General features: G+C 40.4%; 9 protein-coding genes across 15 annotated transcripts in view; 4 read left to right on the top strand and 5 right to left on the bottom strand.

Annotated features, from left to right (window-relative positions):
* LOC125952671 (uncharacterized) overlaps positions 1-3,597 on the bottom strand; it is a 47,210-nt gene extending 43,613 nt beyond the window's left edge. The window contains exons 1-2 of one of the 2 annotated variants that reach the window (XR_007468827.1): positions 3,167-3,597; positions 2,656-3,100 (exon numbers count right to left, since the gene is read on the bottom strand). Coding sequence is in view for 1 of the 2 variants with exons in the window: in XM_049682282.1 (XP_049538239.1) it covers positions 2,671-3,100; positions 3,167-3,495 (759 nt within the window). In the remaining variant the exon portion in view is untranslated. Of the gene's footprint in view, positions 1-2,384; positions 3,101-3,166 lie in introns of those variants that run through there. The other variant, XM_049682282.1, reaches the window with a different exon arrangement.
* Positions 3,598-4,155: 558 nt separating this feature from the next.
* Positions 4,156-5,228, bottom strand: LOC125949199 (mitochondrial import inner membrane translocase subunit Tim23). The gene is made up of 3 exons (XM_049675973.1): positions 5,043-5,228; positions 4,716-4,965; positions 4,156-4,647 (listed from the first exon to the last, which is right to left on the bottom strand). Exons 1-3 carry the CDS (start codon positions 5,095-5,097, stop codon positions 4,353-4,355), a joined length of 600 nt encoding a protein of 199 aa, XP_049531930.1. The 5' UTR covers positions 5,098-5,228; the 3' UTR covers positions 4,156-4,352.
* A 114-nt stretch (positions 5,229-5,342) lies between these two features.
* LOC125949202 (prefoldin subunit 1) lies at positions 5,343-6,153 on the top strand. Its single transcript, XM_049675978.1, has 2 exons — positions 5,343-5,671; positions 5,742-6,153. The coding sequence occupies exons 1-2, from the start codon at positions 5,651-5,653 to the stop codon at positions 6,102-6,104; spliced, it is 384 nt and encodes a 127-aa protein (XP_049531935.1). The 5' UTR covers positions 5,343-5,650; the 3' UTR covers positions 6,105-6,153.
* Positions 6,127-7,104, bottom strand: LOC125949195 (protein-lysine N-methyltransferase CG9154). Its single transcript, XM_049675968.1, has 3 exons — positions 6,790-7,104; positions 6,564-6,723; positions 6,127-6,498 (listed from the first exon to the last, which is right to left on the bottom strand). The coding sequence occupies exons 1-3, from the start codon at positions 7,087-7,089 to the stop codon at positions 6,128-6,130; spliced, it is 831 nt and encodes a 276-aa protein (XP_049531925.1). The 5' UTR covers positions 7,090-7,104; the 3' UTR covers position 6,127.
* A 43-nt stretch (positions 7,105-7,147) lies between these two features.
* Positions 7,148-10,731, top strand: LOC125949196 (Krueppel homolog 2). The gene is made up of 5 exons (XM_049675969.1): positions 7,148-7,257; positions 8,205-8,366; positions 9,480-9,729; positions 9,810-9,943; positions 10,026-10,731. Exons 2-5 carry the CDS (start codon positions 8,206-8,208, stop codon positions 10,267-10,269), a joined length of 789 nt encoding a protein of 262 aa, XP_049531926.1. The 5' UTR covers positions 7,148-7,257; position 8,205; the 3' UTR covers positions 10,270-10,731.
* A 95-nt stretch (positions 10,732-10,826) lies between these two features.
* Positions 10,827-12,262, bottom strand: LOC125949200 (transmembrane protein 138). 3 transcript variants are annotated; one of them, XM_049675975.1, is made up of 4 exons: positions 12,162-12,177; positions 11,900-12,089; positions 11,586-11,833; positions 10,827-11,508 (listed from the first exon to the last, which is right to left on the bottom strand). In XM_049675975.1, exons 2-4 carry the CDS (start codon positions 12,031-12,033, stop codon positions 11,402-11,404), a joined length of 489 nt encoding a protein of 162 aa, XP_049531932.1. In that variant the 5' UTR covers positions 12,034-12,089; positions 12,162-12,177; the 3' UTR covers positions 10,827-11,401. The 3 variants fall into 3 exon arrangements, with proteins under 3 accessions (XP_049531932.1, XP_049531931.1, XP_049531933.1); XM_049675974.1 differs by lacking the exon at positions 12,162-12,177 and adding an exon at positions 12,194-12,262 and having other exon boundaries at positions 10,828-11,508; XM_049675976.1 differs by lacking the exon at positions 12,162-12,177 and adding an exon at positions 12,194-12,234 and having other exon boundaries at positions 10,828-11,508; positions 11,900-12,086.
* Positions 12,263-12,474: 212 nt separating this feature from the next.
* LOC125949201 (60S ribosomal protein L24) lies at positions 12,475-13,619 on the top strand. The gene is made up of 4 exons (XM_049675977.1): positions 12,475-12,583; positions 12,660-12,735; positions 12,810-13,057; positions 13,348-13,619. Exons 1-4 carry the CDS (start codon positions 12,579-12,581, stop codon positions 13,478-13,480), a joined length of 462 nt encoding a protein of 153 aa, XP_049531934.1. The 5' UTR covers positions 12,475-12,578; the 3' UTR covers positions 13,481-13,619.
* A 148-nt stretch (positions 13,620-13,767) lies between these two features.
* On the bottom strand, positions 13,768-16,438 carry LOC125949192 (protein disulfide-isomerase A5). The gene is made up of 6 exons (XM_049675961.1): positions 16,265-16,438; positions 15,725-16,162; positions 15,443-15,663; positions 14,937-15,375; positions 14,735-14,876; positions 13,768-14,667 (listed from the first exon to the last, which is right to left on the bottom strand). Exons 1-6 carry the CDS (start codon positions 16,298-16,300, stop codon positions 14,027-14,029), a joined length of 1,917 nt encoding a protein of 638 aa, XP_049531918.1. The 5' UTR covers positions 16,301-16,438; the 3' UTR covers positions 13,768-14,026.
* Positions 16,439-16,785: 347 nt separating this feature from the next.
* LOC125949190 (serine/threonine-protein kinase 11-interacting protein) lies at positions 16,786-23,204 on the top strand. Of its 4 annotated transcripts, XM_049675956.1 has the most exons (12): positions 16,786-16,959; positions 17,050-17,256; positions 17,326-18,498; positions 18,588-18,992; positions 19,068-19,182; positions 19,249-19,514; positions 19,607-19,831; positions 20,234-20,275; positions 21,079-21,274; positions 21,338-22,192; positions 22,257-22,432; positions 22,504-23,204. In XM_049675956.1, the coding sequence occupies exons 2-12, from the start codon at positions 17,139-17,141 to the stop codon at positions 22,953-22,955; spliced, it is 4,023 nt and encodes a 1,340-aa protein (XP_049531913.1). In that variant the 5' UTR covers positions 16,786-16,959; positions 17,050-17,138; the 3' UTR covers positions 22,956-23,204. The 4 variants fall into 4 exon arrangements, with proteins under 4 accessions (XP_049531913.1, XP_049531914.1, XP_049531915.1 ...); XM_049675957.1 differs by lacking the exon at positions 20,234-20,275; XM_049675958.1 differs by lacking the exon at positions 20,234-20,275 and having other exon boundaries at positions 19,607-19,825.
* The last annotated feature ends 1,768 nt before the right edge of the window (positions 23,205-24,972 follow it).

The raw sequence follows: 24,972 nt of genomic DNA on the forward strand, positions 1-24,972 counted from the left end.
GCGCGTATGTAGCCGGCTTTAGTATGTTTTTTGTTTCTAAAATCAACAGATGTGCAAAACCTGAAAATACATATGTAGCGGGCTAACCTGTCCAGATGTGGTCATTTGGATAGGCGTAATTAGGTGCGCTGGCATGCGGCCGATACTTGCCTGCGCAGGACTGTAACCCGGAGGGCAATTCCTATAGAGATTTGGGCATTTTATATAGGCATCGCCAACCGGGAAAGGAGTGCGCAAGCGTCCTATCATCCTCTTTTATCTCTTTTTGCGTGATATCATCTTTCGATCTTTTCGCTACTTTACGGGATCAAGGACGCCGCGTCCTTCGGGGCAACTAGCCCAAATTCAGCTCTTGACTTGGCAGATAAAATACTTTCTTTAACCCAAAAGTTTCGCGTTATTAGTTGAGGGGCTGCACACCATGGCCCCTTACACATACTTGAAAATCAATCAGGCAGAAATCGTTCTTAACGCGCGATTAACTATTTGTTTGGTTTGAAACAGCCCGCATTTTTCCCTATTATCACTTGAGCATTATGCTCCAGAGGCTTCACTGGTAGACATGAACTTACTCCTGTCACCGAGCTTGGAACACAAAAGCCCATCCATCGACTGAAAAACAATAAGGCACCGGAACCGACGGAATAGAGGCCGAACTTGTCAAGTATGGAGGTGCAATGCTAGAACAGGATTCATCAAGAGATTGCTGGGGTACGGGATAGCGAGTTTATTCCCGAGGAGTGGAGCACAGGCGTAATCTATTCCATATTTAAGAAGGCAGATAAGTTAAACTGCAGTAAGTATAGAGGTATTACGGCATTGAATACCGCCTACAAAATATTCCCTCTTGTCATTCAGGACCAACTTGGCCAATATGCCGACGAGATAGTGGGAAACTATCAAAGAGGATTTCGCAAAAGGAGTTCCATCACTGATCATTTATTCACCATTAGGCAAATCCTTGAAAAGATGAGTGAATTTAAGAGAAGGACCATCTCTTCATAGGTTACGATAGCATAGCCAGGGTTAAATTGTATGAAGCCATGAAACCCTTTGAGATACCGTCGAAACTGATCAGGCTAGTAATAAAAATTACCATGACCAACGTAACATGTCCAGTGAAGGTTAATGGAAAACTCTTAAGCCCCTTGGCTAACACCAAGGGTCCGCGCCAGGGGGTGGGCTGACTAGCCTGCTCTTCCTGCCAGGGGCCATTCGCGAATAGGTGACAAAAAGATCAAAGTAATCGAGAACTTCACCTACTTAGCGTCAAGATACTAGCACCGACAATGACTTAACACGAAAGATTCGCGCTAGGGTACTAGCAGCATACCGGTCATACTTTAGCCTACATAAACTAATCCTCTCGGGAAATATCTCGAGAAGGACGAAGCTGGGACTGTATACGACTATATAGTACCGGTGCTCACATACGCCTCTGAGACTTGGATGCTGTCCAAAATGGACGAACCCCTGTTATCTGCGTTCGAGAGTAGAGTCCTCAGAAGGTTATATGACCCCGTATGTGAGGAGGGACGATTGAAAAGCCGATACATCGCGGAGCTATACGCGTTGTATGACAATCTCAATGTCGCGCACCGTATGAGAGTCGCCCGACTTCGGTAGGCTGGGCATGTCATGAGAATGGCAGACGACGACCCAGCCCGGAAAGTCTTCTTAGGCCTTCCGGATGGATAGAGAGGGCGTGGTAGGCCCAAATCGAGCGACGGTATCGAATGGACGACAGAATAGCAGGACTAGCGACTTGAAGGACGACGGAATCTTCTGTGGCAGGCCACAGAGTGAGTAGGCATACATATAAGGCGTGCTATGCGTAATAAATTAACGGATGGATTCTTCGAAGTGTTTGTTTTTTCATCATTTTTTTTGCAAAATGATCGAACGGCGGTGGATGTTCTTGGTCACCTTCAGAATTATCAAGACCGTCGAACTAAAACCAAAAAGATCACCGAAACACAGTTCGAGGAAAAGGAAAACCGAATCCGCTGAGAGTGAACTGACAAAGAACAAGATTTCAATCAAACTTTCAACAACAACAACCCACCCGTGTTTAGTCCAAATTAAATCAGGAAATCGATTTGGAACGCGCGGCAAATTTTGATGAATGTAAAGACATTTCTGACACTCTAAAACACGTTTAAAAGCAAATCCAAACCTGTAAATTATTCGAAATGCAACGATTTGTTTGTTTGTTTTTTTTTTCAGAATGATTTTGGTTCAAATATCAGAAATTGGATACTGGACCTAATAGGATAAAATATTGTATAAATTTCTTATATAGTACTAGCTTCTTAGCGATTCGCAATGTTTATAATATTTACTGTTTCATGTGATATAACTACTTAGCAAGAAGTTGGTTTTTAGATTGCTTATAATTTATTTGCCTCTAATTAAAGTCAAAATGTAAAACTTATGTGGTGCTACGCTAAAGTTATAATGAACGTTGTTTGTTTGTATCTCCATTTTTATATAAAATATGAAATATGAAATGATGTGATGCAAAACGGAGGATCTCATAGTTTAAATACACTGTGATGTGAGGTATGTCTAAAGGCACATTCTTAACGGATGGCAGAGGATATCGCCAAATACAATATTGCATAGACTGCTGCTGTTGCGAAACTAAGCACTTACCCGTGGGCAATGCCCTCAGATGCGCAATCTCCGACTGGCTCTAGCCCTTTTTGCGTTAATGACCACGGTCCAAATCCATAGAAGGATGCAGGTCCATGAGCATATCAAACCAATGATCAGTGCAGCAGCGGTATTAATTCGGCCCTCTCGTCGTCTGTCGAACGAAACATCCAGGTGCAGATAGTCCATGAAGTCCAGCACCGATGAGCACGATATGCGACTCTGAATTATGGGCACTAAGCTGCCGTTCGCTTGCATGTATTTAATGAGTTCGTAGCGTTGTTGGTTGCAGGTATTTATGAATCCGTCCAGGTACATGGCTGCATGAACGAGCGTTAAAACTGCCATCAGACTGCCGATCACACTGGCCGGAATCCAGTAGTAAGGGTTAATGTCGTCTTCCTCGACGTCGGATTTTGTGGTCATCACGATAATGTCGCCAGATCTTCGGTGAAAAGAATAATCAATAGTGAGCGTGCACAAACGCATTCATCAGACGACGGTTACTCACCTTTGCCGTACAGAAGCAGTCCCTGGGCGCGGTCTACGGCGACCGAAAAACACACGCGAAACGTGGAAGATGCCAAAAATGAAGCAAAAGATTATGGGTAGCACCAATCCGTAAGCAGCCCAGTGGCAATAGGCCACATGGCCACCGGTAAAGAAGGTCGGAGTGGAGCGTCCATGAAGAATGCAACCGCAATTCGTCTCGATACAGGTGTCCAAGACATAAGCCCAATGCTGCCAAGCCACGGTGGTCGAAATACAACACACGAAAGATAAGGTCGCGATAAGCGGATACAGGTATGCCAGCTGTTTTTCACTTTTATACTGATTCATTTTCACTCGCACAACTGGAAGGCATATCCTTTTTAAATCCTTTTATCCAAATTTAAGCGTTTTTTATTGGGCGTGTACGCGCAACTCCACTTGTTTTGTCGTTTTTTTTTTTTTTAATTAAGGCTCGTCCACACCCTACGACTCACGACACGCTTTAATCTGAAATCTAAAAATTCAAATCGAAAATCTAAAAGTTCAAATCTGAAATCTAAAAATTCAAATCGGAAATCGGAAAATTAAAATCTGAAATTAGAAAATTCAAATCGGAAAATTTTTTTTTTCAGGATTTTCTTCGGTTTCAGCATTTCCAAGAACTCCCCAGGTAACCAAGCCCCATACAATTTTGAATGGACTTCGATACGTCATTTCGGTGAAAGGCTGAAATAGCCCCCCGCCACTCACGGTGAGTTACTGAGTGACTGAAAACATCGTTAATTACCATTTTTTAGATAAACAAACCTAAATAAAAATATGTGGAAACGTAAATAAATGTATTAGGGGAGGGAGAGAGGTGAAAAAGTTTCATTTTACCAGTAAAACAGCGATTTTTCGGTCACTCACCGTGAGTGGGGGGACCTATTTCAGTCTTTTACACAAATTTTAAGAACTGCCCTGCTCCTGCCGCTTTCTCCAATAAAGATTTACGAAGATAAATAAAGATTACGAGTTCGAAATCATTTTATTGGATTGGTATTGGGCTGTTTTGGAAACGCATCTTACAGAAGTACCTTTTTACTCCGCTATTACATACAGACCGAGCCTCTAATAAGGAAATAAGTTTAATGCTCGCTTTCTGTTGCTGCTTGGCCTTATCAGCCAATGTTCTTTAAACCTGATTATGTTATCCTTCTCCATATTTATATATATTGGGATTTTAGGTCGCTTAACTTTCGTGATCCACCGCCTGTCATGCTCCACAGAACGTATAAGGAAGTTAGAGCCAAGCCAACGCCGCCGCCCAGGGCGCATTTCCTGATACCAGCAGAGGATTTGTACAGCAACCCAGTAGCACCACCAGCTGCGATAGTGTTGAAGTCATCATCCTCTCCACGTGCCCACTGCAGGAGCACCCCGAAGGCCGAATACATAACGGCTATCGTACCGAGCGTGTTGGCGGTCGCTGCTCCTTGCTTCATCACATGGTTTAATAATCTGCAAAGCATATCAAACATTACAGCATCCCGTGTGCGGAGCCGTGATCACTTCGTTTCAACGCTTACTGAGTTCGGCGTAGCTTGCCAGTCTGGTTGGCTAATTTGGTCGCGTTGAGTCCGTTGTACAAACCGCCCATTCCCCCGATACACGCGCCGATCATAGCGGAGGAGCCGATCTGCGAGAAAGCGAGTTCGAAACGGCCCCGTTGTTTTGATGCGCCTTCTGGAAAGATGAACTCGGGCTGCGCCTGCAACAAACGCGAATCATAATTCAGATACGGGGACAGAGGCTGTAGCTGTTGGGTTCCGGCGATTCCTGCAAGAAGAGCACAAGCCGGTGAGAACGAAACTAGGATGGGTGTTGCGTAATTTGCTTGGCAGGGCGATACATACCCCGGGATTCTGGTGCTCCGAAGGATAGCGGCTTGCTCAGGTACTCGTCACTCATTTCGAAGATCTTTTACGATAATGGAATTTCGGAATTATCGTAATTAGGTGCACGCGGAAACGTGGGTGGGATTTTTTTTGTTTTTTTGTTTTTGTTTTGTTGGGGTTTTTGCTTTAGGGTTTGGTGTCATAAAGACCAGGTGAAGTCATGTCGAACAAAATGCGACTTTTCAGAAAAATGAATTAATAATTTTGACAGCTGTTGTTACTGCCCCATCGCAACCGGGTCGCTTATTGTTTAAGCGACCCACCGACAGAAAAATTTCGGGTCGCTTGAACAATAAGCGACCATTTTGCAATGGGGTGATACGTAATAAACCTATTGCACTATTCCCGGATTTCTTTTCTGGAACAAACGCAAACTACAAGGTTGGTAAAATCTGCTTCTATATCTGTCAAAAAAACTCTAGTATGGCCGCGAAAAAAGTGCCATGACTCTATCTGAAAGCCGGACGGGGTGATTTTTCTGCACATGCCACAACAAATCCTGATTTTTCGGTAAATTTCCCTTAAAAAGAGTTGGTTTTACTCTGAACTTTGCCTTTATCCTGAAAATGGACCTCGAACTGAAAAAGGTATGTTTAAAAGGATCTGATTCTGGATCCGATTGTGTGCCAGGAAGTGACTAGAAACTTTCCTTTTCAGGCGTTCACGGAGATGCAGGTGAACAAGATCGAGTCTACGAAGAAGATACGCCTACTTGACTTGAAAACGGATAGCTTGAAGCTATCGAAACAGCGTGTCGAAGTTACTAACAAGCACGTTTCCACGCTAGCTCCGGATACTAAGGTGTACTCTTCCGTCGGAAGAATGTACGTGTTAAGTGATGTACCATCGCTGGTCGAACAAATGAAAAGCAAGCAAACATCTTTCGAAGAAATGATTGCCCAGTGTGAGAAGAACAAAGACTTTCTCATAAAAAATCTCAAGGAGCAGGAAGAAAGTCTTCGAGAACTGGTGCAACAAAAGAAGGCAGAAACCGAAACCAATGGAAAGGGAGTTGAATGAACAATGGAATAAACAAGACCACTCTAAGAAGGAAGATTTTTTTTAATAATGCTGTCTAAATCAAAATTAGCATAAGAACGAAATTCGTTCCCTAAGTTGCGTTCGTGCTCCGGTTGGAATTCACACATCGTGACACCTATGTACTTCTTAGCCCAATCGTGCACAACGGCACCAGAGCAGAGAAGGAGCTTACAATTTGGCTTAGCAATTTTCTTCATCATTATTCCCATCTTTTCGATGCACTCTTCAGATAAAAATGGTGGATCCGCTATAATCAAGTCAAATGATTCACGGAATTCGTCCAAATAGTTCATTTCATCCGCTCTGTTGTAATCATATTGATGAAAATGGTGGCCATGACAAGAAAACCTTTCGTCAAACTCAAATAACATAGCTGAAAACAAAAAAGTGTCGATTATGCTTCCCTTACTGTAATATGACGAGTTTTGCGCATCGTACCATTTGCATTTATCTCCGACACAATCTTGTAAACCGAAGGGGCCGACAGTAGAGCTACCCTAAACGTATTCTCAGGAACGGCGCTACTCTTCTGCAAGGATTGTACAACAGACGCTATGGCTTGCTTTGTTGATTCGTTGTACCAGAATTGACTCAATTGCTGTTGAAAATAACGAAGATACAATGAGAAACAGTTCACCTCCGACCGAGATCCGATCTAACATACCCAATTTTCTTCAAAACATTCGTCCTGTGTGTTTCTGTTGGCAGACGCTTTTTCTCGTAAAAACTGCTGCAGTATCAGCATTGTATCTTGAGGAAGCACATACTCTTCTTCGTCACTGCCATCGTCAGATTTTTCTCGATTTTCCGTAGCCATTAAACTGCAAATTATTGGAAAAATTGTGGGTTGCACGTGTGCACCAAAAAGTGCCGAACCATACCGGTTTTTCACCAAACCAACCAACATCCGTGACCATCGCAATTGGTGCCCCTGTATACTGCAAATTGGAGTCGTTTTCATCATTTTATGCTGTGCCTTACGTTGACAGTAGTGAGCCGTCAAACACGTCGCGTGTTGGGCCACCTCCGCAATTTTTTTTTTTATTTTAGTCGCAGCCCGCGCTAGTAGTGCCCGTAGTAAATTTGAGTAGTCGTATCCTAGTAATCGGAGTAAAGCGCAGCTTAACAGCAGGTAAACGAAATGGGGCGAGTGGCGTATTAAACAAGGCAATCCTTGTTCCTTGTGATTGTTTTGCATCTAGATTCCGGACGCTGCCTTTCCCTTTTCTCCTCGTACATAATTCATGGAGTGCGTAGCGCCAGTTGAATATGTGTGTTTGTGTGTGCGTGCGTATATTAAATTTCTACTTTCATCTTTCGAAGTTGCGTTCTTCATCGGGATTATCTTATTTTTAGCGCAGAGTGCGAGGTGAAATGCGCTGCACATTAGATCAAATCGTTGGTGAACGAGTCTAGAGATCAATTTGATGTACTCTTCCGCTCGAATCCGACCTGCGTTAAATCAGGTCTAGCCACGATCGACCATCCGTGTCCAATTCGCGTATTCTCTGCAAGTCATGATCCACCGTTAGTCAGGCCTACATGCGATTTCTCCATCCTTTTATCATATCAAATTTTCAAAGTTTCACCCCCCGGAATGATCACAACGGATCACAACGACCAAGGGAAAATGGTCGGATTGAACATAATTCTCTAGTGAAACGATGAGTCGCGTTTACCATGCGAATCGCCCGCAAAGAGGAGCACATCACATTCCTATTCTCCCTGATAAAATTTCTACCATGGAAGGTTCGTTTCGATTAAATTCCGACAGCCTTCATTGTTATGTGTCTATGGGCGATGCCTCGATTGCGAGATCCTCGGAGCTGAATGTAGTCCAATAAGTAAAACCGAAGAACATACTGATAAAGAAAATGATAAAGCCAGGTGTGGGAAGGCTACACTAGCGCTGCCTGTTAGATAGAAAAAAATCGCTTATCAACCTGCACCCTATGTGTGGATTTGGCTGTCCTTCACACTTAGCAAGGGACGTTAAATTGTCGTTTTATGCATGTTTTGCTACATATATGTTAAAGTAGTTCTGTGTAATGGCCATTTTTTCTAACTTTCATTTCATAGGATGAGCGAAACACGGCAGAGAGATCAGCAACAGCCCAGACCGACCGGTTTTGAGGCACTGAAGCAACACGTTATTGCAAACAAATTGGAAACGACGCAATGGGTATCTCGCGTACTAACAATCTATTTTGCGCTAAGCTATGTTCTGCCGTTCCTCTACGGGTAAGTATTATCCTTCATCATTTTCATTATTTTTTCTTAGTAAAACTTTTTTGATTTCCCATTCCTAATCAATTTTTTTGGATATCTAATTCATAATTCGGAATTCATTTGTATTGCTCATGTTTGTATATAAATATTCAAATTGAAAATCATTCTGGGTGTTTCATGCTAATAACTCTCGCTAATGTGCATTGATACAAAAGGAATTGCGCGATGTGCTCAAGAGGGACACCAGTTACATTCAAAACAATCACGAGTTACAGAGAGCCGCACGCTATCGCTAGGCTTAACAGATTTTTTAAGGCCTTTACATCACTCTCCAGCAATACACCGTTGTATACCAACAATTCCGAGACGGGTGTTTCTTACGTAATGCAACGAGAAAGAAGGAGAAGTAAGACAGCAATGCGTGTCTTACAATTCCATGCAAGGAAAGTAAACGCTGGATGTGGTGTTGGGAAGGTGGATGGGGGGGACTGAATTGTTAGGGGAGTGTTGAGTATGAGTTTCACATGGGATGCTTGCTAACGCAAAATAATGTCTAGTGTTTTACCATAGTTTGAAACACTTTTGCAATTGAAGCATTAATTGTATGTATGCAAATATAAAAAAACCGTTTTATATTCATGTTAGAAGAGTTGCAAAAGGCACTTTGTTGGTTGTTTTTTTTTTAATTTTCAAAAATCAAAATAAACATTAAATGTCTATACCCATAAAACAAGACAATATTAAAAGATAGTCTTTCATAATGTATGTACGGTGCGATTGGACCGACCAAACTAGCCGTAAATCGCAGCGTGTGGGCCAGCCTTAATCAGGAAGGAACATCAATTGATATTAGTTATCATTTACAATGATAATGTTAATGAGAATTTTCATATATTAGTGACCCCAAATGTTGGAGACCATTATCCCCGCACTCCTAGTGCGGAGCGGGAAAGGATAATAACAATGGCAGTGTGCCTATGAAAATAATCCAAAGCACTCTATTAAAAGGTTTTTTGTGTTTTTAGTTACAACAATTAATATTACAGCTTAATGAAATATGTTGAGTGAAGATATATCATTATATACTAATGCAATATCACATACTTGTATACCTCTGTTTTTCAGCAATCCCGTTAATGCGTACTATAAAGTTTTAATGGCAAATGCGGCAACCAGCGCAATTAGGCTACACCAACGTTTACCCCCTTTCCAGCTATCTCGCAACTACATGCAACAGATGCTGCTGGAAGATTCGTGTCACTATCTTTTCTTTTCATTGATATTCCTTTACGTTTATCCAATGTTGCTCATCATACTGCCCGTCATTCTCTTCTCCATTTTGCATTCCACGAGCTACTCTTTGACACTCCTAGACGTAAGTACTGCGTGTAGTCAATGGAGCAACCGAATCCTTACCAACATACTGTACCGATCCAACAAACAAAACATTTTCAGACTCTAGGACAAAACTCTTGGTGGGGCGCTCGTCTACTAATATCGGTAGTAGAATTCCAGACTCGCAACATTCTTCGATTGGCAGCATTTTCCGAAATAATAATTATGCCCCTTTCGGTCCTACTAGTTTTCCTGTAAGTAGTTTAACAAATTATTGAATGTTTCACTGCATGATTTAGAAGCTAACACTCCATTATTTTCTCTTATTTCACACAGCGGCAAGGCGGGTATAATGACACCGTTGGTCTACTACCAATTCCTGGTGTTGCGCTATTCATCGCGACGAAATCCTTACACACGTAACGTATTCCATGATCTGCGCTTAGTAGCCGAAAATTTTGCAAATGGAACCAGCACGCCTCCAATACTGCGTAAGGCGTTGCAAGGAAGTATAGGTCTTATCAGCAGATTAGCGCCACCGACGCAGGTGCAACCACAGCCGCAGCAGCAACAGCAATAGAATATTTCAAAGAACAAATGTAATACATGCAACGAAATATGCTTTTGATCATAGGCACTACACCACCCCATCAGATCGTCTTTGATATAAACCAGAAAAGTAAAAAAAAAGCATTCTTGCACATGATCTACATACTCAGCTATGTGAATAGATTTTCTATTCCTTTTCCACAACCTGCTCCATACAGTACACGACTTTCTATTACTAATCAAAAGAAGACATGGGTGTGCTATTTAATTTTACGACGGTAATGGGTGAGCGTCTGTGTTTCATTGAAATGAAGATAGTTGTGTTTTTAAGTTCGGAAACGCGGTTCTGAGTACATTATCGCGTGAAACAACTGTTTCCAATTGGTGTCGAGATCATTTACTTATCGTATTCTCTGTTATAATAAAACAATGTTTGTTTTGAAATTCTTCTTAGCGGGTTTTTACCATCGTCAAAGTAATGGGTAAGAAAATCGCAAGAGAAGTGACGATATGAACAAAAATAAATCCAATAGAAAATCGGTAAGACTTTTCAAAAGTTTTTATTTTATCGAGAACTACATCTTAATATCGATAGTGTCAGAGTTCTGCTACAGGTAGCGAATAGTTTGTGCGTCGCGGTTCTCCGCCTAGAGATACATATGAGAAATTCATAATCCATGTATCCTAGAATCTGATGTTATTACTTATCAATATACATTTTTGAATGTTGTGGGCATATCATTTGACGCTTCAATGCCATTTTATTTGGATATGTGTAGCACAAGATACATTGTTGCTCTTGACAAGAGATTTAACACCATGTAAGTAACTGGGATGTAAAAATGGTAATCTTAGTTCCCTTTTTATATATAATGTTGAACATTTTACATTTTTATATTCAAGGAATCCATCTATTCAAATCATGTGTTTGTGCTTTTCAATATGAAGTAATACTATGGTGTTTTCCTAATTAACTATATAATACAATAATGTAATCAACTATACAGAACAATGAATCATAATGACTACAAAGCTGGAAAATTTAATCCAAGTGACACAATGACTAGCAATTCTAACTGTTGGATTCATGTGATGAGATCTGTAAAGCAATGGTATAATATTGTTTGATTTGCATGGAATTCCTTTCGTTCTTTTCCGTCACTTTATTTGATCGATAGTTGCGAAGCGATCCAGTCCAAATTTTCGTAGAATCGAGGGTCACTCATTTTCAATGCAGACTTTTTATAAAGGTAGTAATAAATCGGCGAGACTGTGAATATAATGAAGAACAAATATAATATAATGTGACTTTTTGAACTATTTTGTGTACTATAATTGGACGCTTACATAGCCGGTGTATAATAAAGAGCGCAGTTAGGGCTTTCGGCCATTGGAATTGATAGGGGGCATCGGAATGACCCAAAACCTGCCATAGATGAAGTGTAATGCTGAGGAAAAAGTAAGTGATGCTTATGATGAGCGGTATGCGGAACTTTTCAAATAACAAATTTGCCATTCCTGCTTGATACAGGTAGGTCGAGTATAGGCTGAAGATGAAGGCTGTAAATGAAAGCATCAAGCACACATCTTGGGCACTGGAATCCATAAAAAAAAGATTAATCAACTGGACAATCCTGTTATTTGAAAGTAGCTGCTCTCACATGAATAAAAATATAACGCCTACTTGATGACCACGGGCCAGGTAGGAAAAGCTGTTAATTCCCAAGTCAACACCAAGAAACAACATTTGAAAGAATAAAACGGTAGCAAACCGTTTAAGGGATAGTTTAATCATATTTCCTTTCTTTCAATTCGTGTTCTTTTCGCGAATGACTTGATTGAGAATGACTGCTGAAATGAAATGGACGAATGAAAAGGATTAGTTAGTATAATGCAAAATAGCTATACAGAAAGTTAAGCAACCATCCCGCAGGGTAATCCTGAAGGTTTCTTACACTCTCGCGGCCTACTTTAGCAACTGGAATGACTGCGAGGGTTGCAAATTTGCTCTGAAATCGCACGAAATTGTTCCAAAAGCGAAGAATTTCTCACTTTTTTGTTCGAAAAACGCGTTTTTTTGTTTGAAGAAAGAAGAAGAAGGAAGAACAGAGAAGAAGACAGAAAATTCTCAATAAAACGAAATAAACAAAATCTAGAGTTGAAAAACGAAACTATGCGTGAAAAGAACGATAAGAACGATATTATTGCCCATGACGCAAAACTTTGAGCTCATCATGTTGGCAGTTCGTTGAAAAGATGTGACGTTCAGGCCTTTTCTCCTTCACCACGTTTTCGCGGAAGCAAGCGTAGAGAATCCCGGGCTGAATTTAGCTTGTTAAAATGAAGTAATTCCTCCTCACGACTATCTTTATACGCAACAGCACATCGACTCATCTAAATTGTATCGGTTTTTAATTGCAGGATCGGACTGTGTGCATTCAGTGGGTTCAAAATCTACCCAGGTAGTGGCAAGACTCTGGTGAAGGCTGACGGTAAGGTTAGTGTCCGCCATCCGGCATGTGAAATCGCCCGAAATAATGATTGACTGACCGGTTGTGTTCATGTTTGCAGACACATGTCTTCCTCAACAAAAAATGTGAGCGCTCATTTCTCATGAAGCGTAATCCGCGCAAGGTGAAGTGGACGGTGCTGTACCGCCGCAAGCACAAGAAGGGCATCGTGGAGGAAGCGTCGAAGAAGCGTACGCGCCGCACGCAGAAATTCCAACGTGCTATTGTCGGTGCTTCTATCACGGACATCATGGCTAAGCGAAACATGAAGCCAGAAGTCCGTAAGGCACAGCGTGAACAGGCCATCAAGTGAGTGTCGCTATCGTTCGTGACTCCTTTAACAGCACAATAATGCCTGTTACATGACCGACTGGTTGCCAATGCATAAATGCGCCAGTTTCGGCAGATTAGGCGGGCGAAAAAATGCTTAGCCTCCATTGCGTTCACCGGCTGCTTCCATGGTGCAGATCTATAATGCGCCACTATCGAAGCAGTTGTCTATACAAATGGAACATTTTTTCGCTCTCAGGCGACTATTTCGCCTACTGCTGCGTCATGCAAATGGACTCATTATTTGTTCGGTTGTTCTCTATCCCCAGGGTCGCCAAGGACGCCAAGAAGGCGAAACAGGTGGAGAAGAAGGTTAAGACGCAGCCGAACCCGAAGCAACAGAAAACCAAGGCTACCAAGGTATCGCAAAAGGCTGCGCCGCGCGTCGGGGGCAAGCGATAGAGTTTTGCCTCTTGATGTGCTTTATGTCTGATCGAATGTTGATGAGCAATCACTGCTTTTGCCGCATGTTCAACAAACGTCTCGGAAATATGAAATAAGAATTCAGCCACATGCTGTAGTATGTGGTTGTAAAGAAACATTTTGTTTGTTATTTTCTAACTTTGATGTATTAAGTATGAAAGAACAGGATTCGTAAAGGTAACAGTTTTCAACAAACCGCAATCTTTTTCCCATCGCGACTACTGCATCATGCTTGAAACCAGTGACGTTTATTTTTTCTTTCCTTGAATGAATTAAATTTTAATTTGCTAGTCGTTAAAAAGAAAAAAAATATTATTTTCTGAGGGATGAAGACGACATGGTGAACGATATTTATATACATTAATTAAACAAAAACCATTGAGAGACAAGTGTAGGAGGTAGTAAACGTATTGTAAGCAATTTCAGAAGTGGCATTGCTTAGAATTGAAAACAATGCGCTGACGAAATTAATGTTAAATTTGAAACAGTCTATTATCGTGCTGTGCTTTTCAGTGCATTGTACTTTTACAACTCATCCTTCGTGGTTGATCCTCCAGTGCGAAGAAATTTGAGCATGTCTTGGGCGGTACGTTTTCCCTCGTAGTTACGTTGAAATTGTCCTTCTCGAAAGAACTTCAATGTTGGGTATCCACGAATTTCGAATTGCGACGCGGCCTTTGTGTGCACTGTGCAATCCAGAGCGGCGACCTTTGCTGATACATTTTGTTCTGTCAATAGTAGTGCGGCTTTTGCAAACTCAGGTTTCATGTTTTTACAATGGCCACACCAAGGCGCATAGAACATAATCAGAAGATTGGGTTCCCGCTTGATAACTTCTTCAAAGTTACTGTCCGTCAGCAATAATATTTGCTCAGAACCTTGGAAATCAGCGAATGGTTCTACTGCTTTCTCACTCTTTTTCGGTGCGGCGTCTGGGTCTTTAAGAAAGTTTATGAAATCCACTTCCATACGATCACCGTTATACTCGCGAACGGTTTTCAAATAGCTAAAGTATTTGATAGTCGGATATCCACGAACTTCAAATGATGCACAAAGCGTACTGTAACGAGTGCAATCAACCGCTGCAAGCTCTGTTTTGGGATCATCCTTAAAATGTTCCGCGGCTCGCGTGTATTCTGGCTTTGCCCGTTTACAGTGGCCACACCCTAAAAAATAGGTAAATATCATTTGATTTATATTAATGCCAATCAAGCATTATCCAGCAATGCTTACAAGGGGCATAAAACATCACTAAAACGTGTTTCTTTTTTTTCAAAAAAGGTTTGAAGGATTCATCGTTCAGATGGACTACGTCGGATGGTTCATCCTCCCATGGAGCTTCCGGGGCTGGTGGTGGTGGTGGTTCCGTGGGGTTCTGAAAAGATCGAAATGTTTTCATTCATGATTCACCGTTTGTTCCCTTATTTGGTTTTACCTGCATGAATTCGATAATTTTATTCGCTTCGCGTACGTTAACATCGAATTTGAAATCTCCATTGCTGAAGTACTTGACCGTGGGATAACCTTTAACCCCGAACTGTTGGCCAATTGATGGCTCTTTTGTGGCATCCAAAGCGGCCAGTACACCCGGAATATTTTTCGCTTTCATAATTTCAGCGGCTTTTTCGTACTCTGGTTTCATCTTTTTGCAGTGACCACACCATGGTGCGTAGAACATCACCAGCACAGATCGTTCGTCTTTGAGAGCTGGTTCAAAATTACTTGACGTAAGGTGCACTATCTCTGAACTACTTTCGGAAGACCAATCTTGCTCCTTTTGTTTGGGGGGAGGTGGGGCTGATGGGTTTTTCATAAAAGCCACAATTCCGGCACGATTGTTCTCCCCTTCGAATGTGTGTTTCATACGGCCGTTTCTGTAATGTAAGATATCAAATTGTCAGCCAGCTGCATTACATTCACCAACAGCTAATCAGAACATACTCATAGTAAAGCAATGTTGGAAATCCGGTGATGTTGTACTGCTTGCGGATGATGGAGTTTTCGGGCCGATTAACGTCGATTGCTGCCAAAACGTAGCGACCCTTCAGATCCGTTGCAGCGCCAGAGAATTCCGGCTTCAACGTTTTGCAAAATCCACACCATGGAGCGTAGAACATAACAAGCGTTGGTTTCATTTCTTTTCTAAGGAACTTTCCTAACGCCTAAAGAAATAACAGGTTTAGTTTTCCAAACAGCTATTCATTGGCCGTTGACGATTTTTACCACCGCATCCGGAACATGTACTACATCCGCCCCGACCGGGTCTTCTTCCCATGGCAGATCACCGGTAGGATCTCGCATAAAGTTCACAATACTGGTCGCGGTTGTCTGACGATCGTAGTCCTTGTGATAGTCACCATCTTTGAAGTGCTTCAGCACAAAGGAAGCGGGCTGTGCCTTTAGCTTTTTACAAATTTTTTTTACCTCTGAATTTTTGCAGTCAAATTGGACAAGCGTACCTTGCCCTTTTACTGTTTCGGCGGCTTCGCGGAAGGACGAGATGATCCCCATATTCTCCTTAATGCCGACAAAAAACAGAATAAGGACGTTGGTTTTCGTACGGAACAGTTTCTTCAGGTCCTTCATTTCGGTAATACTGTCAATCACGGCGCTTTTCTGTGTTTTGGAATGTACGAGGCACGAAACGCCCATTGCGGCAATCTACATGAAAAAAAATCCATCAAAATCGGTTGTATAGGATTCCGGCCTACATCTGCCTACGTTTGCAGCAGCAAAGCGTCTCGAGAAGATGGGAGAACTTACAAAGATATACAGAATCAGCCTCATTTTGCATTTCATTGAAAAACAGTATTGCTAAAAAACAGATTATTTCTCCACTGTTGCTGCACTTTTTGAGTTTGGTCTAAACAAGTTCCAACTTTTCCGTGCCACCCGGTGATTCCTTTCGATTATCCTTAAGCCCTTAAATAATGAGGCGTTTACTCTGTCGGCGTATGACTGAAGGCGCGGCCACACACAACCGCTACAGTTATACCTAAAGGAACAGCACAAGCGAACTTTTCTTAAAACTTTATCGACCTTTTGGTAAAAACCCACTTGTGTGTCCGATTTCTCTAGCCTTTTCCCAGGATCAATACTTTAAAACGATAATTATGAAGAAAGTGCTGATAGGGGGTTTTACCAAGTAATATATTGTGAACGAAGAGTCATTTTTCAAAAATCTGAGGCATCGTGCCTCATCCGGTAATTAAAATCATCTCAACAGAGCCGCGAAAGATGTGGACTCATCCTCACGGGGGTAAATATTGAACAAAACAGACGAAAGTGGAATGAAATGAGGAATTTAATTTCTGCTATTGCAAGCGAAATATTGTTGTGCTGTGTGTTATTTTTGTGATCGTATAAGTTTTGTTTCGCAAGTTGCCCTTGAATATATTTGTAAAGAGAGTTTCTGAAATTGATTGTAGCTAGATCAGCAATCTCTTCGAATAGTGGAAGTACGTGACTTTACCTTTAACATCTTATGAATCACCTTTGGGCCGATGCCTTAACGTAAGATTTTCTTTTTCCTTCTTCCCAACCGCTAGTGGACGAATCCTCCGTCATTGTTTAGCAACTCAAGTGTTAACGCGAATGCATCAGTTAGTCTTGAAATTCTCAAAGTCAATTTTTATTTATGAGCCAAGTATTGAACAACGCTCGAATGGATCCCACACAGATTACGGCACTGGCGAAACTGTTGAAGGAAAGCGGTGATAAAGTCTTGAATTCTCAATTTAAACTTACGTTATCAGGTATTGAAGCTATATTTCGTATGATTCCTTTGTACTGGTTCTATTTCATTGCGCTTAACTTATTTACAGGATCGCTGCTAAGGGCACTGAACGATTCTTTCAGTTTGATTGTGGACAAAAATGAAATTCTACCACCCCAAAGCTTTCAAGTAGTAAAACCCAACAATGCCAAATCAGACGTGTTCCGAGATCTGCAGTTTGTGTACGATTTCGTACAAAAGACAGTTATACTAAGCTTGAACCAGTTTATCAACGATGATCCCTACGAGTCTGTTGTAGACATAAGCAAGTTTCGTAGTCTACGAACACTAGAAGTGCAGAAGATACCTATCAATCAGATCATCGGCATGCAACACCTCAAAGGACAACTTCAAACTCTGGCTTGCGTACGGAGCATCTCTGATGTATCGGACGTATTGGTTAACTGTGGAGGCGACAATTTAATAGAAGGAAGTCAGTGGCGTTCATTAAAAAGCATAAATTTTGCTTACAACATGCTCGATTACGTCGATAGTTCGCTCGAACTGACTCCTTGGCTCGAGCTCCTCGATCTAAGTCACAATCAGCTGGTGAGCGTTTCCGCCGTACGATGCTTGCCAAATTTACGAGTGCTCAACTTAAGCTATAATCGACTGAATCACATCCCGGTGTTCCATTCGGATGCAACGCGAAAGCTTAGGGTCCTACAGATGGCGAACAATTTCTTGGAAGATCTAGAAGGTTTATGTCTCCTATCGCACTCGTTGACAGAATTGGACATATCGGCAAACTTTATCATTGACCATGCTACATTATTACCTCTAAGCACCCTTTGTGCTCTGCGATCCGTTTGTCTGCTGGATAATCCATTAGCGTGTCATCCGAAGCATCGACAAGCTACAGCTCGTTACTTGAATAGTGCAACCTCTGATTACAAGTTCCTTCTTGACAATGAACCCCTATCACGCTATGAAAAAACTCTTACCGGCAATTATGATAGCTATAAAGCAATTTTGGTACCCAGCATCGTGTCTACATTCGCTATGACCTCTAGTGGTCGGAACACTCCGACATCCAGTGCTAAGACAACAATAGACAGAGATGGCACAATCTCAGACAATATGAACCAGTCTGTTACCAGTCAGAAGAAGTTACCTGTTCGTAGAGCAGTGATTTCAGAGTGCGATAATGACGATCAGGATTCAAATATCGCCAATTCTCAACTGGAATTAAGAAAAGCGAGTTGCTCAAGAATCAATTTTGGTGAGAATTTGAAAACCAGTATAAAGATCAATACTAACATTTTACATTTAGATTGAAACAAAATATTTGAATCTTATTTAATATTTCAGAAAGTAGTCGTGAACATCTGAAGACTAAGGAGGCACTGGAAAAACTTCGGGACGAACACGGGAATGAATGGCTGCAAAACTATCCTGGACATATGGTACGAAATTTGGTTGGTTTTAGCCCTGATCATGACAAAGAGTACGGAAGCATAGAACATTACCAACCAGCAAAATCACCAACGATCCGAGAACAAATACATACGAGTTTGCAAGTAAACTCCGCAGCCGAGAGACCCAGTTCAAAACAACTGGATTCGGTGCCAGGCGATCCATTTATAGACGAAATTCAGGTCCAGACGGATCCGTCAATTGAAAATACTGCTAATTCGAATAGCAGTCTTGAGCAGGTTACACAAGACCCTATCGGTCTAGATGGCATCTATGCCATAAGGATAGATGAGGATGAAGGTTCGGTTCAGAATTTTAGTAATAAGTAGCACATTTCCATAAACAAAATATATTTTTCTTGTCTTTCTTCAACAGAATCCGAGAGAGAAGATAATGAAGTGTTGTATCACGTAACTAGTCGAGAAAGTGATGCAGAACTATCCATTGTTGTTTCTGAGAAGAGTATCAAAGAAAAGGATTCAGTCGGAAAGTAAGGCATCTATGTACTGTGAATAATTATTTGTTAATAGCTCCTCCTCAATATGCTTTTTAATAGGACGAAAACGCGATGGGGAATCAAGACATTGGAAGCTTGTGAAAGACCAACCTCTACTCGCATCATACTATCATTCGATATAATTAAATCGGACAAAAAGGAGCGAGTATATGAAATGGATCCTCATGATTGCCAATTACTTGAAAGCAGACTGCGAAACGTTCTCTCCAAAAGGCCGTTATCGGAGATGAATTTACGACTATATAAATGTGTCGTTTGTAATACGAAATCAGCCCGCCAAATCGACCCTACTCGTGTTACCGAGGGTAAGTAATCAAAACAAGAAAAATAAAATTATATATTTTTATTTATTTGTTTATTTTTATTTTTTATTATTTATTTTTCTCTCGGAAAGCAGATGTGCATACATGCCCAACGTGTCATGGTCCGTACTTGATTCAAATAAAGGAAAATCAAGTCAAAAAGGAATCTTCTTCGAATATCGATGTATCATCTTGTAATGACCAACTCCCGCCTGTTTCCAACGTGGATACATCCAACCCCATGCCCGGAACTTCGGGCATATCTGCGCCGGAGTCAGGCACCTTCTGTATAAGTGGTTCGAATATTAGTTTGGGTACACGTAAGTTTATAACAGCATGCATAATTCAATTATAAATTGTATATTTTTTGTTGGTTTGTTTTGATTTTTGGAAGATTGGTATTTGTATGTAGTGACTATTCTGAATGGATCGCAGAGTTATCTTTGATTAATCTTTTTGATGTGCTTTTGTAACGCACCAATTAATTTTAATGTTTCTCTTTTCTTTCATTATCGTATTAAGAGAGGAAGGCTAATGTTTGATTGTTTTCCTCTATATCTAATAGCTATCTAATGGCTTGTTTGGTAATTTGTCTTTTTATACGACGACCTACCTTCTATTACGACGACAAATCCATGAAAACGAATGGAAATGGTTTGAACAATTAACAAAATAACTCTTTCCGCTACGAATGGCTCCCGTTTGCTACGGTCGATCCTTAGCTAATCCGGAAGCATGGAAATCACCATTGAAGAATAAACCCAGTAAGCATCCGATATTTGTACAGTTTGTCTCTCTATTACACATTTTGTGTTATTTTATGATTCCTGAAAAGTTCGATTGATTTGAAAAAAGCGGCTAGCTTTTATAATAATTTAATGGTGGTATATTTTTTATGACTATTAACACTTTTTCCTCCAAATGCCGCATTAACACTGCTGTATGCCACATTAACATTGATTTTGTTTTACATATAGGTAGACAGACAAGCTGTATGATTTTAAACAACTACCTTTTCCTCTAATTTGGCCAGATTTAGTGTAATTTCATTTATGTATAAATATTTTAAGTTAATGGCAAATTAAGCTTCATTGTAGCTTGGGAATGTTTTTAAAATAAGGTGCCTATTTTAGTAAGGCGCTACCTAACGCCTGACCAGAATAGGCACATAAGATGTGCTTTTATGTGAACCACTCATTTAGGCTTCAAATGTTGTTTACTTGTTTGATTGATGAAGATTTTGAAGTAATGTTTATATTTACCGTTAGTAGAGTAGAAAACAATAAGAAAATATCTCATTTACTCATGCCACTGTTGTGTTGAATAAAACATTAACAACAAAATACATAAATATAATAGCGATTTATGTCAAAAGAAATTGGAAACTTAATTGTGAATGAATAAGAACCACATAGGCGGAAATTTTCTTTTCACCCATACCTGTAATGCAAGGTGACAATACCGAATTCGCTTCTAAACTCTTGTTTTGTATGCATACAAAGTATTGATTTATTGAGTAGTATTTTTTTATTGATGAGTATTTCTTTATATACTTCACATCCATTAGAGTCCAGTGGTTCCTTAAACGATTCCTCATCGTGCTCCCGGATATCTCAGGCAGGCAGTTCCTGTGACTCAAATCAAAGCGTTGCGGGAAGTACAAACTCTGAACGTGACCGTGATGTAGATTTGTTGGGCAATGACAGTGATATTGAAGTGTTGAGCAATCCAAGTCAAAGTAGCATAGAGGTACTTGATCGAGGGTAAGTCTACGTCGGTAAACGCAAACATGGCTGGTAGCATAATTAAATACTGTTTATCGATAGATATCACCCAAGTCGGAAAGCTTCGGAAGAGAGGCGTATTTCGAGCCTTGAAACTATGAACAAGTATAGTACAGACGCCAACAACAAGGAACAACAGGAAGTACTGACTACAGGGTTTCTACAGCAACACCAATCGGACAGTGGTCCTTTGAAAACAAGTGGAAATGAAGAATCACAAAAAATGGATGCTGTTGAATCATTATTTGTGGTGGAGAAGGAAGATGCATCGCTGAAGAAATTGTCGGGCGTCACAAAATTGCATGCCCCGCACGTCAGCAAGAAAGTTTTTTTAAATAACATAAATTTAACAGAGAGTTCTAGCTCTGGTTCGGTCACAGACAGTGTATGTACAGCGTACGAGTCAACTCAAGGATCAATCGAAGTTGTCTGTAATAAATCAAGCGACAAAGAGTCTACAACCACATTTACCGAACTGGAATCTTTCAACGAATCATCTAGAATGGAACATAAAACAAGTACGGAAAATATGTCGACTGGCGTGGAAAATGCTGCAAAACCTGACAACACCGTGCTTTCAAGTGTCCTTGGAGTAGTACTTCAGTCTACCAACATGCTCATGGCTAAAACTCCTAAAGGAAAGGGAGAAGAAAGTTCAGTAAAAATATTCTATGAGCCAATACGATACAATTATAATGACTATAGTAATGTTGACCATCGTTTGAAGCTGTATCTATATCAGAGTTTATTCGAAGATACTAACGAGTCCTTGAAGTGGTTAGTCTCGTGCATCGTTTTCGATGATAACCGAGCTGATGAATGGCCTTCAGGATTCGATGGTCTGTTCATCATGTCCACCACCAAATTTTACGTCATGAAAAAGGTTGCCGCGGAAAAGTGTGTTCCCGATCATGTTTCGATGTATGGAATGAAATTCATCATAACATTATCTTTATTTTAGTGACGATCCTACTTCCTGGTTGAAAAAGTACGTTGCCGGAACAATCGATCGCGTTGGAATAGCTCAACCACTGCCTTGGAAAATAGGTATCAAGTTTATCGTCAGTGCAATTGGTGGGGTTCACGTTGTATTGCAAGATATACTTCGAACTGATAAGTTGATGTTATTTTTTAATGGTATGCATATATACTCAAAAGACCAAAGCGGGTTGCTCTGTATAGTAATATATAAATGTTTTTTTTTACAGAAAATCCTCTGCCACCTTATTGCACTCTTGATTATCAACCATCCGATTTATTGAACAGCAAGCTTAAAAAAGCAGCCAATGGGGATGCTGTTAAAATGGTGATGATAGTAAATTTCTGTGACGTGCTATCGAATGACGAACTACAAAGCGTTCAGTTGTCGACTTTGGTTATTACTGCAAAACATTTGATGCTAGTCCCGGAGATCCGGTGGATTAATGAGAGCTCAGCTTACCCAGTTGTACCGAAATTCACGCAGCTCGTGATCGACATTGTTGAGCTGGAAGAGATGAACGATCTTTCTTGTCGATTACACTACGCGAACGAGCAGGAAGACAAGGAAGAAACTTGGAGTCTGATTTTTGCTACAGCAACGGCTAAGGAGAGCACCGTAAACACTATTTGTCAGTTGTGGGAAAATTTCTTCGGCGTACCGATGACAAGACGACCCTGAAATCGGAAACAATAGATGGGAGAAGTAGTAGATACTAAGCTATTAGACGCTGTACGCGATATTAGTGTATTATAACAAAAATCGGTTTGTGAGCAAAACAATTATATGACAGTGATATTAGTGTACCACAATTTGGGTTAACATTGCTGTATCATTACGTTAAACGGTGTGCTAAAGCAGCAATGCAAACTGGAAGATGTTCGCAATTGTAGAAAATGTACACACGATGCAATAAAGCCCATAACAAATATACCATTAAAAAAATCATAGAAAAACTTATTGTTAATATTTTCCAATTTTCCTATTATTTTACCTAGAAAGAAATGAATAAATTTGCTGGATAATTGCAACACATAAGTTTTGTACTCGAAAATTGTAACACTTAATTCGCTTATACCATTATAACCATTAAATACCTTATGACAATCTATAACCATTAAATAACTTGACGACATTACTATATAATAATAATAATAATAATAATAATTATTATTATTATTATTTTTATTATTATTGTTATAACATGAAACCGATTTATAATAATAGGTCATATAATCTGTAATGTAATTCTACCACAGTATTGAGAGAAAATGACCCTATTTCGATTGTGCTAAGGAAGAATCCATCGATTCTTGCCCAACGGAAATGGGTAGACATTGGTAAATATCAGCTCATCCAATCCTTATTTAACTATTTCAGTTAAATGCAGCAACGTGGCTTATGTTGCATACTCTTCTGTAGGACCAATTCGTGGGGAAACTCCACGTGTGTGATTGATGCAGAATCAGCAACGAAATCGAACCAGAATCAAATTACTCACGCAAATATGTTGTCCTTCCTGTTTCCAGATTGAACTTGAGATTTTCTGATGTTTACTGAACGATAACACCAAGTGCAATTGTAAGTGTGAGTTTTCAAAATCGTGTGAATCCCTACCACCCGGATGTAGACATTGTGGATAACCACCGGAAACATGCCACAATCTAGTCAAAAGCCCAAAATCGGGACTTCGAAGAGTCGCATAGACAAATTGCAGCATGGGAGGTGAACAGTAAACGGATATCTCCACTACATGTTCCGATGTTATGCGGTCAAAAAACGACAATACACTTTTACTGGACCAGACCGCAATGATGATACACTAAGGATGAATTGCGGGAAACTCTGCAAATAGTAGTTTCTAAAATGGACAGCGCTGTCATCCTGCCAGGGCACGAGGCAGGTTTGCTTGAGAATGGTAATATTTGTTTAAGATCGAATAATCATCTGATAATGAAAACTGTTAACCGATTTTTTATTAATCTCAAAATATTAGATATAAATTGTCGTTACTTTACTATTGCACATTATTATTGTGTATAATTTAATTTATTTGTTCGTTTATAATCATGCATATAAACGTTATAGAACTATAAGCTATGTAATGCGGCGTGACAATATGAACCTATGAATGTTCAAATGATGCTATTGTCATCAGCAGCTATAAAGTCTGCTTACGAAAGATGCAACAGTTGGTAGACGTATGTGAACCGTATGCAAGAGTATTGAAAGACGTTGTGAGGTCGACGGTGCTAGCTACTGCATGGCTAGTTTCCCACCCTTCCCATCTTGCAACGACCAGGACATAGGTGCGAATAATTAAGTTTTAAATAATTACTCGAAAATGCCAATGGCAGGAGAAACCGCCAGCGGGCAGGCTCTTTCAACCGGTATGAGGCATCCGTAGTGAAGCTTAGTAAGTTGAGATGATACCTGTGGTATAATTGCCGTATCATGCGTTTCGAAAATTTGAATTCAGAGGAAAATTATCCCCAACTTTGAAATTTGCATCATGATTACACGTTGGTAGGTTACTCTGCAGTTATGCTCAACCAACTTACTTACTATAAGGCTCATCAGACTAATACATATGCCATTTGTTTTCTGTCGTAAAGAAACGAAAAGGATTTAACAACGATTGTGACTACTACGAGCTTGGCATAGTCACAGGAAAATTTTATGTCTGCCTCTAGACAGC

Source organism: Anopheles darlingi, chromosome 2 (assembly GCF_943734745.1).
Source record: "Anopheles darlingi chromosome 2, idAnoDarlMG_H_01, whole genome shotgun sequence".
Taxonomy (NCBI): Eukaryota; Metazoa; Arthropoda; class Insecta; order Diptera; family Culicidae; genus Anopheles; species Anopheles darlingi.

Excerpts from the sequence above, each read along its gene's own strand:
- LOC125949202 (XM_049675978.1), top strand. The coding sequence starts at position 5,651 with ATGGACCTCGAACTGAAAAAG. Across the intron at positions 5,672-5,741 it reads TGGACCTCGAACTGAAAAAG|GCGTTCACGGAGATGCAGGT; the intron begins GTATGTTTAAAA and ends TTTCCTTTTCAG.
- LOC125949196 (XM_049675969.1), top strand. The coding sequence starts at position 8,206 with ATGAGCGAAACACGGCAGAGAGATCAGCAACAGCCCAGACCGACCGGT. Across the intron at positions 8,367-9,479 it reads GTTCTGCCGTTCCTCTACGG|CAATCCCGTTAATGCGTACT; the intron begins GTAAGTATTATC and ends TCTGTTTTTCAG. Across the intron at positions 9,730-9,809 it reads ACTCTTTGACACTCCTAGAC|ACTCTAGGACAAAACTCTTG; the intron begins GTAAGTACTGCG and ends AAACATTTTCAG.
- LOC125949201 (XM_049675977.1), top strand. Across the intron at positions 12,736-12,809 it reads TGGTGAAGGCTGACGGTAAG|ACACATGTCTTCCTCAACAA; the intron begins GTTAGTGTCCGC and ends TCATGTTTGCAG. Across the intron at positions 13,058-13,347 it reads CAGCGTGAACAGGCCATCAA|GGTCGCCAAGGACGCCAAGA; the intron begins GTGAGTGTCGCT and ends CTCTATCCCCAG.
- LOC125949200 (XM_049675975.1), bottom strand. The coding sequence starts at position 12,033 with ATGATTAAACTATCCCTTAAACGGTTTGCTACCGTTTTATTCTTTCAA. Across the intron at positions 11,834-11,899 it reads GGCGTTATATTTTTATTCAT|TGCCCAAGATGTGTGCTTGA; the intron begins GTGAGAGCAGCT and ends TATGGATTCCAG. Across the intron at positions 11,509-11,585 it reads CTTTATTATACACCGGCTAT|TCTCGCCGATTTATTACTAC; the intron begins GTAAGCGTCCAA and ends TTATATTCACAG.
- LOC125949190 (XM_049675956.1), top strand. The coding sequence starts at position 17,139 with ATGAGCCAAGTATTGAACAACGCTCGAATGGATCCCACACAGATTACG. Across the intron at positions 18,993-19,067 it reads AAGGATAGATGAGGATGAAG|AATCCGAGAGAGAAGATAAT; the intron begins GTTCGGTTCAGA and ends TTTCTTCAACAG. Across the intron at positions 22,193-22,256 it reads AAAAAGGTTGCCGCGGAAAA|TGACGATCCTACTTCCTGGT; the intron begins GTGTGTTCCCGA and ends TCTTTATTTTAG.
- LOC125949195 (XM_049675968.1), bottom strand. The coding sequence starts at position 7,089 with ATGATGAAAACGACTCCAATTTGCAGTATACAGGGGCACCAATTGCGA. Across the intron at positions 6,724-6,789 it reads AATGTTTTGAAGAAAATTGG|CAATTGAGTCAATTCTGGTA; the intron begins GTATGTTAGATC and ends TATTTTCAACAG. Across the intron at positions 6,499-6,563 it reads GTCGGAGATAAATGCAAATG|CTATGTTATTTGAGTTTGAC; the intron begins GTACGATGCGCA and ends TTTTGTTTTCAG.
- LOC125949192 (XM_049675961.1), bottom strand. The coding sequence starts at position 16,300 with ATGAAATGCAAAATGAGGCTGATTCTGTATATCTTT. Across the intron at positions 16,163-16,264 it reads GGCTGATTCTGTATATCTTT|ATTGCCGCAATGGGCGTTTC; the intron begins GTAAGTTCTCCC and ends TTTTTCATGTAG. Across the intron at positions 14,668-14,734 it reads AGTGATGTTTTATGCCCCTT|GGTGTGGCCACTGTAAACGG; the intron begins GTAAGCATTGCT and ends CCTATTTTTTAG.
- LOC125949199 (XM_049675973.1), bottom strand. The coding sequence starts at position 5,097 with ATGAGTGACGAGTACCTGAGCAAGCCGCTATCCTTCGGAGCACCAGAA. Across the intron at positions 4,966-5,042 it reads CGGAGCACCAGAATCCCGGG|GAATCGCCGGAACCCAACAG; the intron begins GTATGTATCGCC and ends CTCTTCTTGCAG. Across the intron at positions 4,648-4,715 it reads GGCAAGCTACGCCGAACTCA|ATTATTAAACCATGTGATGA; the intron begins GTAAGCGTTGAA and ends TATGCTTTGCAG.